This window comes from Salvia splendens, chromosome 13, assembly GCF_004379255.2.
Source record: "Salvia splendens isolate huo1 chromosome 13, SspV2, whole genome shotgun sequence".
In the NCBI taxonomy this organism is placed as follows: domain Eukaryota; kingdom Viridiplantae; phylum Streptophyta; class Magnoliopsida; order Lamiales; family Lamiaceae; genus Salvia; species Salvia splendens.
The window spans coordinates 31,448,252-31,465,066 of NC_056044.1; the positions used below are offsets into that span (position 1 = coordinate 31,448,252).

General features: G+C 37.3%; 2 protein-coding genes and 1 pseudogene across 3 annotated transcripts; 1 reads left to right on the top strand and 2 right to left on the bottom strand.

The window, feature by feature from the left end:
- Nucleotides 1–1,118: 1,118 nt before the first annotated feature.
- Nucleotides 1,119–2,964, top strand: LOC121762924. Of its 2 annotated transcripts, none has more exons than XM_042158951.1 (4): nucleotides 1,119–1,627; nucleotides 1,988–2,057; nucleotides 2,132–2,236; nucleotides 2,675–2,964. In XM_042158951.1, the coding sequence occupies exons 1-3, from the start codon at nucleotides 1,256–1,258 to the stop codon at nucleotides 2,212–2,214; spliced, it is 525 nt and encodes a 174-aa protein (XP_042014885.1). In that variant the 5' UTR covers nucleotides 1,119–1,255; the 3' UTR covers nucleotides 2,215–2,236; nucleotides 2,675–2,964. The 2 variants fall into 2 exon arrangements, with proteins under 2 accessions (XP_042014885.1, XP_042014887.1); XM_042158953.1 differs by having other exon boundaries at nucleotides 1,120–1,627; nucleotides 2,159–2,236.
- A 470-nt stretch (nucleotides 2,965–3,434) lies between these two features.
- LOC121760886 lies at nucleotides 3,435–5,117 on the bottom strand (annotated as a pseudogene).
- A 4,850-nt stretch (nucleotides 5,118–9,967) lies between these two features.
- Nucleotides 9,968–12,553, bottom strand: LOC121759998 (G-type lectin S-receptor-like serine/threonine-protein kinase LECRK3). The gene has a single exon (XM_042155600.1). It carries the CDS (start codon nucleotides 12,360–12,362, stop codon nucleotides 10,065–10,067), a length of 2,298 nt encoding a protein of 765 aa, XP_042011534.1. The 5' UTR covers nucleotides 12,363–12,553; the 3' UTR covers nucleotides 9,968–10,064.
- Between the last annotated feature and the right edge of the window lie 4,262 nt (nucleotides 12,554–16,815).

Here is a 16,815-nt window from a genome sequence, read left to right on the forward strand (position 1 = left end):
ACTAATATACAAGTGTGACTCATAATCTACTATTTTTTTTCCACCCACTTTTCTTAACATTTTTTAAAATTCGTGCTGCCAAGGAATGAGACTCCTAATGGCTGATGGAGGGAGTATTATGTGTGAAGTATGAACCTCAAATCTCTAAATTTTTACTAGCATTTCACAGCTTAACTTAGATTATTTTTTGAACATATAAAAAAGAAAAAAATTGAAAAAATTGCGATAATTGCATAACTCATACAAAATACATGTTTGTTTCATATTGGTAAAATTTTTTTGAAGTTTATATAAATTATACTCCCTCCGTCTCTCATAATTTGTCACCATTTGACCCGGCACATGTTTTAAGAAATGTAATAAAAAGTGGGTTGAAAAAGTTAGTGGCATGTGAATCCTACTTTTATATATTAGTTTTATAATAAAATGTGAGTGAGAATGAGTTACGTGAATATGAGTCCACTACTAAAAATGTTAAAAGTGAAAGGTGACAAATTTTTAGGGATAGACGAAAATGGAAATAAGTGACAAATTTTGAGGGACTGAGGGAGTACAAAGAGTTTCATTCGTGTTATTTATGTTTCGACGACATTATCACTTTGCCTAATACAAAATGTTTCATCATTGTTTTTTGTTAGTACAAAAAATTGTCTTATTATTTTATGTTGGTACAAAAAGTTTCATTATTGTTTATCTTTCGTGTTTTTTATGTTTTGATGCCATTATATCTTTGCTTATTAACGTGTACTAAATGCTTCATAATTGTTTTATGTTGGTACAAAAAATTTCATTATTGTTTTATATTTGGCTAACACTATTCAAACACTTGAATTATTGTTTTTGTTTGGTATGTTCAAACTCATATGACAGAATGTCTTAAATTGTAACATGAAATTTTTTATACGCGATCCCTCCTACTTTACTTTACACTTTTTTATTTACCTTTTCTTATATTATATCTTCTATTATATTTTTTATTTAATTTAATAAATATCATTATATTAAATTTTGTGCCAAAAACAAATCGGTCACGTATGGTGGAATAGAGATATTTTGTACTAATATAATATAAAAATAAAATATTTTGTATGAATTGTGTAATGTAATTATTCCGAAAAAATCAAATCTCTCAAATCATGTAACCTATTCTTTTGGTCTTGGCTAAAACCCCAAATAAAGATAATCAATTAGGACGAAAGCATCGCCCTACCCACACACCCAACTGGAAAATTCCCCGCAATTCACATCACCCCTTATGTTTATGGGAAGATCAATTCAATCTGCACAAAACATCCAGCAATTTGTTCGATTCATCTCTTCCCCTCAAATCGGGCCACGCCGCGCCGCCAAATTGAAACCCAAATCCAGTGCTCGACCCGCCTCCTCCCCCGACCCGACCGAGCCCATACCCGACCCGCACAAGCTAAGGGTGCGCACCCGCCTCATGGAAGCGGCCGAGAACTCCGAGGGGCAGCGGAGGACGCCGCTGGCGGATGTGGTGTCGGATTGCGCCAGGCGGTGGTTTCAAGACGCGCTCAAGGAGGCCAAAACTGGTGATACCGCCATGCAGGTGCTTGTGGGCCAGATGTATACCAGCGGATATGGGGTTGCGAAAGATGCCCAGAAGGTGTTTGTTGTTATGCCTGTGTTACTGTAGTTTGTTTATTTGATACTTTCTGATTTTTTAAAATTCATCTTTGGGAAAAAGATTTTACTTTGTAGCAAGAAACAAGCATATATACGTAAATTGAGTTGGGAGGATTGGGGATTGATTCAGGTAAACGTGATAAATAACACTAAGCTACAAGTCTTGTGATAATTGCCAATTGGGAACTGAATTGAAGTGCAGAATTTCAGAGAATAGGGTTTAATAATGTAATATCTTAATAATGCAATGTACTTTGATAAGAGGATGGATTAAAGTAGCTTTCTTTATCTGTTGTGTATTCTTGGAGTAGCTAACATTGTCATTGCATTTGGTTTTCAGGGAAGAGCATGGATTAACAGGGCAGCAAGAAGTCGGTCTTCAGTATGGAAAGTAGGCGATAAGCGTCCAGGTATTTGATTTTAATCATGCTGTCGTTAAACTCAATTACTAGTGGTTCCAGCCGTTTGCTATTGCTCTTGATAGATTTGTCGTATTTTTGTTCTCGGCAAGGCTATAATGCTAGTGATTCAGATTCGGACGAAGCAGAAGAAGTCTCAAATAGTTAAATGAGTGTACATCGACGATAATGTGAGTCCTCTTCTTGCCACATGTCACCTAGCTTTCTCTTCTTGCTCCCCCTGTTATCAACAGTGTTACTGAAATTGGTTTGTGTTGAGGTTTCTTATTGAGATATGTAATCCCTTCTCTCCTTTTCATATCTCCTTATCTTTTCACTTCAATGTTATAACCATACTTTTGTAATGAATGGAATGATATTTGCTATTGATGGAATTGATGCAATGCAACCAACAAAGGAGGCTTAATATTAGGGTACAATAGGTCTGATTGATTGTAGATAGCGCGTAGGGTTTCACATTAACTTAAGTAGAGCTCCACAAGGTGCAACGCAAGCAATACAACTATTGTAATACTAATGTATTCGTTTCAGCTTCCCAGACATATATACTCTGTGAAAGAAGGATATCAATACTTGTTTAAGCTATAGTAAAACCTGTTTTATTGCAGTGTACTTCTATGCTGCCTGGAATCTCTGGCTGCCATGCTTCTGTAACTGCGATGATCTGCTTCGTTCTGACCTCACTCATTTTACTTCAAATTAAGCTATTATTTGGATCTTATTATCTTCAAGTGCTCAATTTCCAAATTGTGTTTCCTTCTTCTATGGTCATCTGTATACATCTTAACACAGCTCTTCATTGTTGTTGGATCACTCTATCCCTTTTTCTGCTGAGTTTGGCTGATATGCCGAATATCTATGGGTTCTAGTTAATATGGGAAACCATTTATTCAGTTTATATTTTTCAGTTTATATTTTCTGGGTTTCAACTATGTAAACTACTGGTGCACACACACAGGAAAATACTCCCTCCGTCCCTGATTAATTGTCACTCTTTGACCGAGCGCTGGTTTTAAGGAATGTAAAGAAAAGTTGGTTGAAAACGTTAATGGAATGTGAGACCCACTTTTTTATATTGATTTTATAATAAAATGTGAGTGAAGTGAGTTAGTGAAATGTGAGACCTACTTATCATTTATGGTAAAAATGAAGTGTGACAATTATTGAAGAACGGACCGAAATGGAAAAGAGAAACAATTAATCAGGGACGGAGGGAGTAATATTTTCATTGCGAAACACCACGTGATCAATAAGCACTCTTAACCTCATGTGGATCTTGAAAATGAGTGAGGCTATATAAACAGCTTGGACTCAAAAAGAGTTACCAGAAACAAAAAAAATTCAATACCATTTCCTTAAATAACATAATCACATTCTAATCCTTAGACCAAGATGCCGAGCGATCTCTCTGCTTTCACGCCTGTCCTTCCTCCACTCCCATGGCATCTCCGGGTTCAGAGATGACCATAAACCCACCCGCTTCACACGAGCCTCTTTCTTCCACTACATCATATACAACACAACAATACATTCATAAATATAAAGGCCTATCCAAAATAACGAGACAAGCAGCAAATGTGTATTAGGACGACAACCTTATCAAGCTCTGGACGTCGATCATAGGCTTTGTAGGGCCATGCTAGCCCCTTCTTAATCATCAACTCCTATCGAAACCCAAAACTCTTATTATCACATTGTATTTAGATGTTAAGCATGAATCTGATCACACTACCTGAACAAAGACGCCGTTGCAATATACATCTCCCACGCACCTACCATAACGATCTTCACCGAACACAAGCACTCTTAGACACTTTTTCTGTACAATTTCCTCCAGTTCTTCCTTGGCTTCTTGTCCGAATGGCATTTCGCACTCAGGGTGCATCAATTCCCCTGTTTTTAAGTAAGTCCACACACATCAGAAGAGTCTCAACATACACCAAATGCATTCAAGAAATCACCACCTTAGCTGTATTCTGTATTTTTTGGCAAGAACCTCCTCATTTTGAAGTTTTATCACCCTGCATACAAAGCCTAATCAGTACCGATTATCCGAACTCAAAATTTATCTGCAAGCTAAGACATTACACATCCAACCTGTATCCAGCATCAATAATAATCTTGTGGAGTTCATCAGCATCACCATAGTTCCTCCTCGCACGGGCCTTAGCTTTTTCATCAGCTGCAACTTGGACTACTCTAGGAACATTTGCAGACTCCCTAGAGTCCGCAACACTTACGTACACAGTTATTGTATCGCCATCTGCCACAGCCCTCGGGTCTACCTGCTCCGATTGTATAGTTATTTGAGTCAGAAACAGCTGCTGATTTCAGACTGTAGGAAAGGTCGAAAGAAAGCATCTTTCTTTTCTTACTGGTATAGTATGTAATTCGAACATGAGACCTTGAGGCTTGGATGGAGGAGCCCAGGTGGTGAGCTCCGCCAAAGAGTGAGGCAGAGGAAGGCCATAGTAAGCTAAGAGACCCTTCAAAAGCAAACAACCAAGATTATAAATATCCACATTTTGCTACTACTCTGTATTGCAAAAATGGTTGTAAGGCCGTCAGTTTCCGTGCTTAAGAAAGGGAAAAACACGTTAAGCACGCAGCCAATGCGCACATTTTGTACATAAGCACGGTCACTGATGTTTCAACTTTACACGTTTCAGGCACTTTTGCACTTTTTTCATTTTCATCATCTAATGCTTAAAAAGGGCAATTAGTCCAAAAAATGCAAAAACATCTAAAACGTGCAAACCTCAAAGCACGTGAATAGTGCAAGTGCTCAAAATTTAAGTGTTTTTGCATGCATGTGGTTGCTAATGCGCTAAGAAACCTCGACATCGGCCTTTTGATGTCTCTTGAGAGTCCGAATCACGAGCCTGGAGGCTTCTTCCGCTGATTTAGGTGGTGGTTTTGTCTCTCTCCATGCTCCGGCTAGATTCTTGTACCTTTAATTTTCATTGTTGCTAATTTCAATTTAATGCGAAAGAAATAGATAAGTTGTTAAAATTCTAATATCTTGTCTCACATCGGCTTGGTGATGATCATATCTCTTCTATATAAGTATGGATAACCCTCCCCCTTATGAGGCGTTTTAAGGGGTGAGTGATCCATTTCTAATATGGTATCAGACCGGGCCCAAGTCGATGATGTATTTTATTTCTTTATCTCTTCTCTTGCTTACCCACGTGATGGAAGTCCGATGTGTCATTCCGTCCCACACGTGAGGGGCGTGTTAAAATTCATAATTCTTGTCCCACATCGGCTTGGTGATAATCCTATCTCTTCTATATAAGTGTGGATAACCCCCCCCCCTATGAGGCCTTTTAAGGGGTGAGTGACCCATTTCTAATAGATAACCCCACATTTCTAATAGATAACCCTCCCCTTATGAGGCCTTTTAAGGGGTGAGTGACACATTTCTAATATGGTATCAGACCGGGCCCAAGTCGATGATGGATTTTATTTCTTTATCTCTTCTCTTGCCTACCCACATGATAGAAGTCCGATGTGTCATTCCGGCCCACACGCGAGGGGGCGTGTTAAAATTCTAATATCTTGTCCCACATCGGCTTGGTGATGATCATATCTCTTCTATATAAGTGTGGATAACCCTCCCCCTTATGAGGCCTTTTAAGGGGTGAGTGACTCATTTCTAATAGATAACCCCCCATTTCTAATAGATAACCCTCCCCTTATGAGGCCTTTTAAGGGGTGAGTGACCCATTTCTAATATGGTATCAGACCGGGCCCAAGTCGATGATGGATTTTATTTCTTTATCTCTTCTCTTGCCTACCCACATGATAGAAGTCCGATGTGTCATTCCGGCCCACACGCGAGGGGGCGTGTTAAAATTCTAATATCTTGTCCCACATCGGCTTGGTGATGATCCTATCTCTTCTATATAAGTGTGGATAACCCTCCCCCTTATGAGGCCTTTTAAGGGGTGAGTGGCTCATTTCTAATAGATAACCCCCCATTTCTAATAGATAACCCTCCCCTTATGAGGCCTTTTAAGGGGTGAGTGGCCAATTTCTAATATGGTATCAGACCGGGCCCAAGTCGATGATGGATTTTATTTATTTATCTCTTCTCTTGCCTACCCACGTGATGGAAGTCCGATGTGTCATTCCGGCTAGGGGTGGGAAATTATACCGAAATATCGGACTTACCGTACCGGAAAAATACTGAAATACCAATTTTTCGGTATACCGCAGTTTCCGGTACGGTATGATACCGTACCGCAGTGTTTCAGTACGGTAACGGTATCAATTTTTCTATACCGCGGTATACCGATAGATTATTATATATATATATATTAATATATATATATATATATATATATATATATATATATATATAGTTGTGATCATATGATAACCCCTAAATATCGTAATAACCCTATAACTAAATCTGGACCACACATATTTCTAATCTTGTGGCTGAGATTCAAAGTTAGATTTACTTCATTAAAAAAAGGCGGAGGGGTAAATATGTCATTTCCCTCATTTAATTTCTGAATTTCGCCAAATATCACGTAAAATGATAAAATGATATATGTTAGGTTTATTGCATAGAATGATAGTTTTGTCGGATAGAATGATACTCTACTTCATAAAAAAAGGCGGAGGGGTAAATATGTCATTTCGCTCATTTAATTTCTAAATTTCGCCAAATATCACGTAAAATGATAAAATGATATATGTTAGCTTTATTGCATAGAATGATAGTTTTGCCGGATAGAATGATACTCTGAGTTGATAAAATGATATTCTGAATGATAAAATGATACTCTGAATTTCGCCAAATATCACGTAAAATGATAAAATGATAAAATGATAGGTTTATTGCCTAGAATGATAGTTTTGCCTGATAGAATGATACTCTGAGTTGATAAAATGATACTCTGAATGATAAAATGATACTCTGAATTTCGCCAAATATCACGTAAAATGATAAAATGATAAAATGATAGGTTTATTGCATAGAATGATAGTTTTGCCGGATAGAATGATACTCTGAGTTGATAAAATGATACTCTGAATGATAAAATGATACTCTGAATTTCGCCAAATATCACGTAAAATGATAAAATGATAGGTTTATTGCATAGAATGATAGTTTTGCCGGATAGAATGATACTCTGAGTTGATAAAATGATACTTTTGACTGACTGATAAAATGATAAAATGATAAAATGATAGGTTTATTGCATAGAATGATAGTTTTTCCGGATAGAATGATACTCTGAGTTGATAAAATGATACTCTGAATGATAAAATGATACTCTGAATTTCACCAAATATCACGTAAAATGATAAAATGATAGGTTTATTGCATAGAATGATAGTTTTGCCGGATAGAATGATACTCTGAGTTGATAAATTGATACTCTGAATGATAAAATGATATTCTGAATTTCGCCAAATATCACGTAAAATGATAAAATGATAAAATGATAGGTTTATTGCATAGAATGATAGTTTTGCCGGATAGAATGATACTCTGAGTTGATAAAATGATACTTTTGACTGACCGATAAAATGATAAAATGATAGGTTTATTGCATAGAATGATAGTTTTGCCTGATAGAATGATACTCTGAGTTGATAAAATGATACTTTTGACTGATAAAATGATACTCTGAATTTGGCCAAATATCACGTAAAATGATAAAATGATAGGTTTATTGCATAGAATGATAGTTTTGCCGGATAGAATGATACTCTGAGTTGATAAAATGATACTTTTGACTGATAAAATGATACTCACAACAGATAGAATGATACTTTAGTTGATAAAATGATACATTTGGCGGATAGAATGATAGTTTTGCCGGATAGAATGATAGTTTTGCCGGATAGAATGATACTCTGAGTTGATAAAATGATACGTTGGCTTATATATGTTAGGTTTACAGCATACAATGATAGTTTTGTCGGATAGAATGATACTCTGAGTTGATAAAATGATACTTTTGACTGATAAAATGATAAAATGATACTCGCATCATATAGAATGATTCTTTGAGTTGATAAAATGATACTTTTGGCGTATAGAATGATAGAATGATACTCTAAGTTGATAAAATGATACTTTTGGCTTATAATGATAGTTTCGTCATTTTTTAGGTCGAAGTACTCCCTCCGTCCCCCAAAATTCGTCACCATTTGGCCCGGCACGGGTTTTAAGAAATATAATAGAAAGTGGGTTGAAAAAGTTGGTGGCATGTGGGTCCTACTTTTATATATTAGTTTTATAATAAAATGTGAGTGTGAATGAGTTAGTGGAATGTAGGGTCCACTACCAAAAATGGTAAAAGTGAAAGGTGACAAATTTTTAGGGACGGACGAAAAAGGAAATATGTGACAAATTTTCAGGGACGGAGGGAGTATCATTTTATCGGCTGCGAAATTAAATGAGCGAAATGACAGTTTTACCCCTCCGCCTTTTTTTTATGAAGTAAATCTAAGTTTGAATCTCAACCGCGTGATTTTAAAAATGTGCGGTCCAGATTTAGTTATAGGGTTATTACGATATTTAGGGGTTATCAATATAACGCACCCCTATATATAAATTCGGTACGGTATCAGTATGAAATTTTGTCATACCTTAATTTCCGGTACGGTATGCGGTATGGCACGGTCGATACGGTATACCGTACCGGCCCACCCCTAATTTCGGCCCACGCGTGAGGGGGCGTGTTTAAATTCATAATTCTTGTCCCACATCGGCTCGGTGATGATCCTATCTCTTCTATATAAGTGTGGATAACCCTCCCCCTTATGAGGCATATCTCTTCTATTTCTTTGACTCCATTGATCTTAATATAGGGAAAGAGTCAGCGTTTTCTCGAGAAATTTCGGAATAAGAGATTAATTTCTCTTAGAGACCAAAATTTGGAAAAATGGCACATACATTTATTGGAAGTGAACGTAACGCTTTGATTTTCAAGAGTGGACTAACATTCTAGTGCTGTTAATTTCCACAGACTCAAATGGGTAGAGTATAACGTTTATTATGGGACGGGAATTACTATTTGTATTAGATATTTAGATATTGTTATGGGTAAAGAGTATAACGTTTAAAATAGTATTTTACTTAAAGTAAAAATATTTTTTTACTTAATAATCTCAATAGATTTTAATTTCTGTTCTTCTCTAATAAAAAAAAGTTAGAGTTGTGAAATATTTCTCTTGTCCTATTTATACATAGGAGTGCGTTAAAATGATAACTTTTTTTTAAATCGCTAACTTGCTAACTCATCAATGTAGTGTATTAAAAATGTCGATATGATCACATTAAAATGTCAACATATATTTGTGTTGACATTTTAATAAACTGTGTTGACATTTAAATATTAATGTCAACATAATGCATTAAAATAACAACTTAAGTTTATATTCACATTTCAGTATCATTGTTTGACATTTTTAATACATTGCGTTGATGAGTTTTTTAATACATTGCGTTGATGAGTTAGCAAGTTAGCAATTTAAGAAGAGTTAGCAAGTTAGCAATTTAAGAAAAGTTAGCAACGGATCAAACCCCTTTATACATATATATATATATATATATATATATATATATATATATATATATATATATATATATCTTCTTTCCAGTGAGAAGCATAGATTTCGTTCAACAGAATTTTGGAGAATGGCAAACTTATTTATTTAAGTATGCACTCTGGTTTTTATTAAAGTGAACATAAGTTACATAATGCCGGCATTTTTTCTAAGAGTGGACCGAAATTCTACAAATGTGACGGTCTAATTTCCACGAATGTTTTTTTTCTTTTCTATTTTTGTTGTAACTATCATATTGAAGTATTGGTCTAAAAGAAAATTCTACAACTATACATCTACTTGTGATTGTGAATGAATAGTTAGACTAGAGAGAAATGATGCGATTTGCATTAAGACAAGCAAGTTACAAGACATAATTCAAAACAAAAGGAAAAAAAAACATAAGATCACACTCTAATTAAACTAGGAATTTAAGAAAGAAGTGGGTCTAGGAGGTATGGGAATCTCCATAGTGCCCTCCAACATTAGCAGAACTGTTTTCATAGTTGGACGCAGCGACGGATCATATTGCACACACCATATGCCTATCTTCACCATCCTCTCCACTTTCCTCTCCTCCACCATTTCATCCCCCACCAGACTCCCAATCTTCCCCGTTGCATAACAGTCGTAAGCCCATTCCTCAAGAATTGCCTCATCCTCATTCATGCCCGAATCAACACACTTCCTACAACATATGATCTCTAGCAGCATCACTCCAAAGCTATACACATCCGCTTTCACTGTGATCGCTTGCTTATGGTACCACTCAGGCGCAACATATCCTTTTGTGCCTCTTATCCTAGTATACGTTTTAGTCTGATCTTGCTTCAGGAGCTTTGCCATCCCAAAATCTGATATCTTGGCGCGCCAGTTATCGTCCATGAGTATGTTCTGAGGCTTTATATCACAGTGAATGATCTGCGTCTCACACTCTTGGTGCAGATACAGTATCCCCCTTGATATATCTCGAGCAATCTTCATCCGTTCCTCCCAGCTAGGACGCTTCTCTTGATTGAAAAGTATATCTGCAAGGGATCCGTTGCTCATGTACTCGAGCACCAACAGTTTGTTGACTCCATCGAAGCAGTAACCTAGGAGCCGGACTAAGTTCCTGTGATACATCTTCCCAATCGTCTTCAGCTCTGTTTGGAACTCTATCTCTCCTTGTGCAACTTCCTTCTCCAACCTCTTCACCGCCACCATTTTCTGGCCATTCTGTAGGACCCCTTTGAACACCGTGCCGGATGCTCCTCTCCCCAATTCTTCCTTGAAGCCGTTTGTTGCTTCGACCAGATGCTCGAATGTGAACACTTGCAGCGAAATTCCCTCCACAAAGTTAGCTCCCTCGTCTTTATTGATCTTGTTGCAGTCCTTCCGTTTCTTGTGAAAAAAAATCACAGAAATTGACAATACCAAGATGCTTATACACATAAGAACAATGCCAATGATGAGGATATTTGTACGCTGCTCTTTCTTGATGATTCTTTCACCTCCAACGTCGGGTACCTTCGTATTGAAGCGAATGAGAGCCATGTTTGAATTTCCCAGAGACCTTCTGCCGAATCTTAACGGAAGCTTCTGCTTTCGGCATCGGTTATCTTTGAAGAAGGCTACTTCACAGTTGCAGTCATCGAGGCATGCTTTGCTGCACTCTTCTTTACTTGTCATCTTATCCAAAATCTCATACGAGTTATCCTCCCATTCAGTGTTTTCGACTGTTCTCATATCGTCTGTTTTGAGACAGCCATGCGCCAAGAAGGTTCTTGAACAGCCAGCTGTGTAGTTTCCGGACTGAACAGAGACGAAACCGGGAAGACACTGACATTGCGGCGCACTATCCATCAGAATGCAGAAGGAGTTGACACCGCAGAAACCTTTGGGAACACACTCGTCGTCTGTGGAGGACCATCTCCTGGTCATGGTGTGATTATCGAGAGAGAAAGAGTAGATGCGGAAGATTCCTCCGACGTCGAGCCTCATGAGATTGATGGAACCCTGCGTAGGGAATCCACCATTGGATATATTCCGCAGAGGCAAGCTGCCGTTGAACAGATAGAGTCGGCCATCGTTGTCGAGGTTGAGAGAGACGTTACTACCTGCTCCATTTGTCGCTGTTGCATAGTAAGGGTTAGGCGCTGTGTCGGGCGTGTTGATAGGATACTGCACGAGGTTTCCATCAGTCTGCATCTTCAGCCTGAAAATCCCTCTCCCATAGTCGGTCTCTGAGGCGCTGGAGAAGAGCTCTTTCCCTGGCTGGAGGCGCTGGCCGGGGAGGAGGGTGTTGGTCGGGTGATCAAAGCTCTGCCAGATGATTATGGAATTGGAATCGTAGAGAACAAAGTTGCCGTTGTCGAGCATTGACGCTGACGCGATGGTTGCGGATAGGCTGATGACGTCTTCGTTTTGGCCTTGCCTCTGGCGCAGGATTAGCCGGCCGTCAGGGGATAGTAGAAGTGAGATGACGTCGTCAGGGGTGGTTGGACCGCTGTTCCTATTGGCTGTCCAGACGACAGTTTTGTCGGGAAGAAAGATGCCGACAGCGTAGCTGTTGACATGTTGGGGGAAGAATCCGAAGGCGTACACACCGGAGGGGGAAGGCCAGGAGGAGTTGGAGGAGGGTGTGAGGGAAGAGCCTAAGGTGATATTGGAGGGTTGTCTTTGAGGTTCTGCTGCAGAAGAAATAAGAAGGAGATTAAACAAGATTGTTAGGATGGACATTGCTGTTAGTTTAGTAATGAATGATAATAAGGTTTGGTATAAGATTCAAGTATGGGTGAATTTATTAGATCTTTTTTATATTCAGAAGAGTTTTTCTTTGTGGGGGGTGGAATTTGAAAAAAAAGGCACATGCATTATATGGAAGTGGACGTAACGTTTTAATTTTCAAGGGTGGACTGAGATTCTAGTGCTGTCAAATATCAACAGACTCCGCACTAGCTATGTGAATAAATGGTAATGGATTCTTTACTACTACTACTTAACTTCTTCCAGATGTTTCTTTAGAGCATCCACTATAGGGGCGGTGCGCCGGCCGCCCCCAATCCGCCGCCGCCCTGCTGATCTATAGTGCATGGTGTGTCCGCCCCGAGGCGGACTCCATTTTTGGGGCGGAAGGCCCTCCGGCGAGAATGGTGCGAGGACGCGCCGGTCACGCCTCGCCGCGCCTATAGGTGCGCCGGCCGCCCCCGGAAATAAATATTTTTTTTTAATTATTTTCGACCTCCCCCCACTCATTTTACACCCTTTTCAAACACTCTCCATTAATTCACACTCTACACTTTCACTCTAAAAAAATGCACGGTGGAGACGACGAATCACCCGGCACTGACGAATCGGCATATGACGGCTATCCTTCCCAGCCGTGGGGTTGGAGTCAAACTCCCCCTCCGTGGGGATCGAGTCCAACTCCTCCTCCATCTCAGCCGTGGAGGTCGAGTCTCATGCCCCAACCTTTTCAGAGGAATTTGAGCCGCTCGGCGTTTGGAGATTACAGACCCAACCTGGACGCGCTAGGCTTGTCTGATGAGGATTTGGCAGAGCCGGCCGGCTGCAGCGGGGGAGGCGGCGGAGAAGAGGAGGAGGAGAAATTCGACTCCGCCACCGAGTAGACGGTGGCGGCGTTTTTATTTGTAATGTTTTTAAATGTTCGTTGTATAATTTTACCGTTTCCAATACAACGAATATTCGGTCCCAATTACCTCGTTTTCTAATTATTTACATTCCGATAATTTTAATTATAATTGATTTAAAATAAACGAAAAAAAATAAAATGAAAAGTGGCTAAAAATTTTGGGGCTATTGGAAGTGTCCACCTTATAGCTGCGAACACTTTTTTTGTGGGCGCGGACAAATAAACTGGGGCTGTGGACAAAAAGGGGGCGGGGCTATTGGAAGTGTCCACCTTATAGTGGATGCTCTTAGAGCATGTGCAATGGAGGGGGAGGCGTGCCGCTAACGGAAGGCGCGCTGCGCGACTCCCCCTTTGGAGGATGCTGGCCCGGACATGGGGAGGGGTGGCGACGAGCGTGAGACCACTGGAGGGGCGCCGCGACGGGCATTGGAGAGGCGCGGCTGCTCGTGACACCCACTGCCAATTTTGGCTTAATTCCCGTGCTATACTCAATGCCCATATTTTTATGGGACGGAGGGAGTATTTAATTTAAGTTCTTAGGCTTTAAATAAGTTAGGTTTAATAATATGATTCATTTGTTTGTTTCATACACAACCTGTCAGTGAATATATAAGTTTAATTTAAGAAATGTAGTACTTCATCTGTCCCTCTGTAGTAGAGGCGTTTCTTTGCAACAAGGGATTTAAAAAAGTTGTGTTAAGTGAGTTAAGTAAATGATAATAAAGTAGAAAAAAGAAAAAAGGTAGAGAGATGAAGAGAGAATAAAGTAATGGAGAAGAAAAGTTGTTGCTTTTTGCCAAAAAAAAATGACAGCTACAGTGGCACAACCCAAAAAGAAATACGACTCACTACAGAGAGACGGATGGAGTATTTAGTTGTAAAAAAGATAGTAATAAATGTCTCATTTTTATATACTCCTTCATTGCAATAAAAATATGGAATTTGGTGACTACACAAATTTTGATACGAAATTGGTAAAGTATGACAAAAATAGAGTTATTAAAGTATTGTTAATGAAAATTGAGATCAACCTCATAAATGACAAAAACTTGCTAAAATGGAAGCAGATTAATTTTATTATTTTTAATAATATATAAATGAAATTAATTAGTAGAATGTGAAACATTTTTGAATATAATAAAATTAAATAAGATATATAATGACAAACACTACCAGTGGTGGACGCAGGAAGAGGTGCCCTTCCCAAGAGTTTCATTTTCTTGATTTTTCTACTTTTAAGAGGTGCCCTTCCCAAGAGTTTCATTTTCTTGATTTTTCTACTTTTAAAATTTTTGAAAATTCTAAGATCATCTTCGACCCTCACTAAGATATTATTTTAGATGACTGAATCATCATATGTTGTTAAAAAGGAAGGAGGTGCTGAACGAAATTGAAGAATCAATAATTATAGAGGTGAAAATGTTGCAACAATAGATACCGTGTGGTTGAGGAAGAATAAGACGTTTTTAAAACAAATATTAATAACTCCTATTACTAAAGTGTCGTGTAAAATATGTAATGTGTGAAAATGTTGACAAATTTAAAATGAGATCCTGTTACAGTGGCGTAGAAATGAATGTAAGTAGAGGGTAAATTTTCAAAATTTACTTAAAATAATATTTTAGATAATTTAGCTTATTTATAGGGTTTTTTTTATAAAACATGAATAAATTTTAAAATTTTAGAATAAAAAAAAGTTTCAAGAGAATTCACAAGGGAATCCCTCCCCATGTATATATCATTGACTGTTCACTTACATGCTCCTATAAGATAAAGTACTGCTTTTAAAAAAGTGCCGTTTAACTTTAAAAAGGTGCCGCGTAACTTTTTAAAAAAAATGTGACCTGTAAACTTTACTCCATCGTTAAAACAATAAGAACTACTATATATATTTTTTATTTTGATCCATCCAATAATAAAAGTTACAAAATCAATTATACACAAAATTTAAAAATGAGCAACCAATAGAAAATCTAATTATAGGGTTTCACGGTAAAAACCATCATTTACAAAAGTATAATTTTAATTTTGCTTTTAATGTAATCTATGTATGTAAATTCAATAATTTAAAAATATTTGATTAGTAAAATGTTTATGTATGTCTATAATTGTTGTGTTTGTAATTTTTTCATACGATATACTCTCTCCGTCCCATAAAAATATGTGCATTCCAATTTTGGAAAGTTATATTAATTTAATAATATAGACCGCACTATCCACTAACACTATTTTAACTATCGTTCTCCTCTTCTCTCTTATTTTACCATACCATTCTCCATCTCTCTTACTTTACCAATTTTATCTTAATTCTCGTGCCATACTCATTGCTCATAATTTTATGGGACGGTGTATTATATATAGAGAGATCATGATTAATTCTTGATAAGTGATAACTTATTAGTTTGCTAATTTATAAATATCAGTTGATGGCACAATACGTATCTGTTTCTTGGTAATAATAATTCGTTGGTTCATTAATATCAGTTGAATTTCATAATATTAAAGCAATCAATATTACTTAATCAGCGACCGATAATTTCTTAAATTCTTATTTTAATTTAGTTATCTATTGATCGCAATTATATATATACACTTTTCTTGTTCCTTGAAAATAAAGATTTTAGGAATATCATGGATTTTAAGAAAAGGAAGAAAAAAATAAATTAATGTTTTTAGATACACATCATTAATTATACAATATGTGGTAAAAAATATCTAAAAATAAAATTGAACAGATTTTCATGGACGAATCAAAATAGCAAAAAGAGACTAGTATTTTATAAGGAGAAGGACACAGGTAATATAGTATAGAGCTCTACCAACAAAATTTTCTGCGTCAACCTAGGGATGTCAATCGGGCCGGCCCGTCGGGTTTCGGGCCAACCATACTCGGGTTGCGGGTCAATCGAGTGCGGACTAATCGGGTTGTGATTTCTTTCTGGTTATAAAAGCTCATCCCTAACCCTAAAAGCTCGGGTTTCGGGCTAGCCCAGGGGGTTAATCAGGTTTCTACCGATAATATTAACATGCGATCAATCCAATAAATAATGATTAAAATTACTAATATTCATACAATGTAAAACATTTAATTATGATATATTTGAGATATATGCTTAAACTCAATCATAAATATGATCAAATACTAATATTTGAGATATTTCGTAGAATTTTAATGCATGTTTTAGAAATTTAAATATTTTTTTTAATTTGAAGTTTTTAATTTATTTATCAATTATTATATTAATAAAAATTCAATATATAAATTTTATGTTTAATATAAAATTGAAAGTTATTTTTTAGTTAAAATTAATCAATGAAATGTCAAATTATGAGTAAAAAAATAGAATAATAGAAATTTTATCGAGTTTTCGGGTCTGGCCCTAATGGGTTGCGGGCTAATCGGGTTTTGATTTTATCGGGCTAGAAATTTCCAACCCTAACCCTATAAATTTGGCGGGCTATTCGGGTCAGCCCACGGGTTACGGACTACATTGACATCCCTACGTCCACCACAGGACAATATCACGGAAGGAAGGAGTG

Excerpts from the sequence above, each read along its gene's own strand:
- LOC121762924 (XM_042158951.1), top strand. The coding sequence starts at position 1,256 with ATGTTTATGGGAAGATCAATTCAATCTGCACAAAACATCCAGCAATTT. Across the intron at positions 1,628-1,987 it reads TTGCGAAAGATGCCCAGAAG|GGAAGAGCATGGATTAACAG; the intron begins GTGTTTGTTGTT and ends TTTGGTTTTCAG. Across the intron at positions 2,058-2,131 it reads AGTAGGCGATAAGCGTCCAG|ATTTGTCGTATTTTTGTTCT; the intron begins GTATTTGATTTT and ends TGCTCTTGATAG.
- LOC121759998 (XM_042155600.1), bottom strand. The coding sequence starts at position 12,362 with ATGTCCATCCTAACAATCTTGTTTAATCTCCTTCTTATTTCTTCTGCA.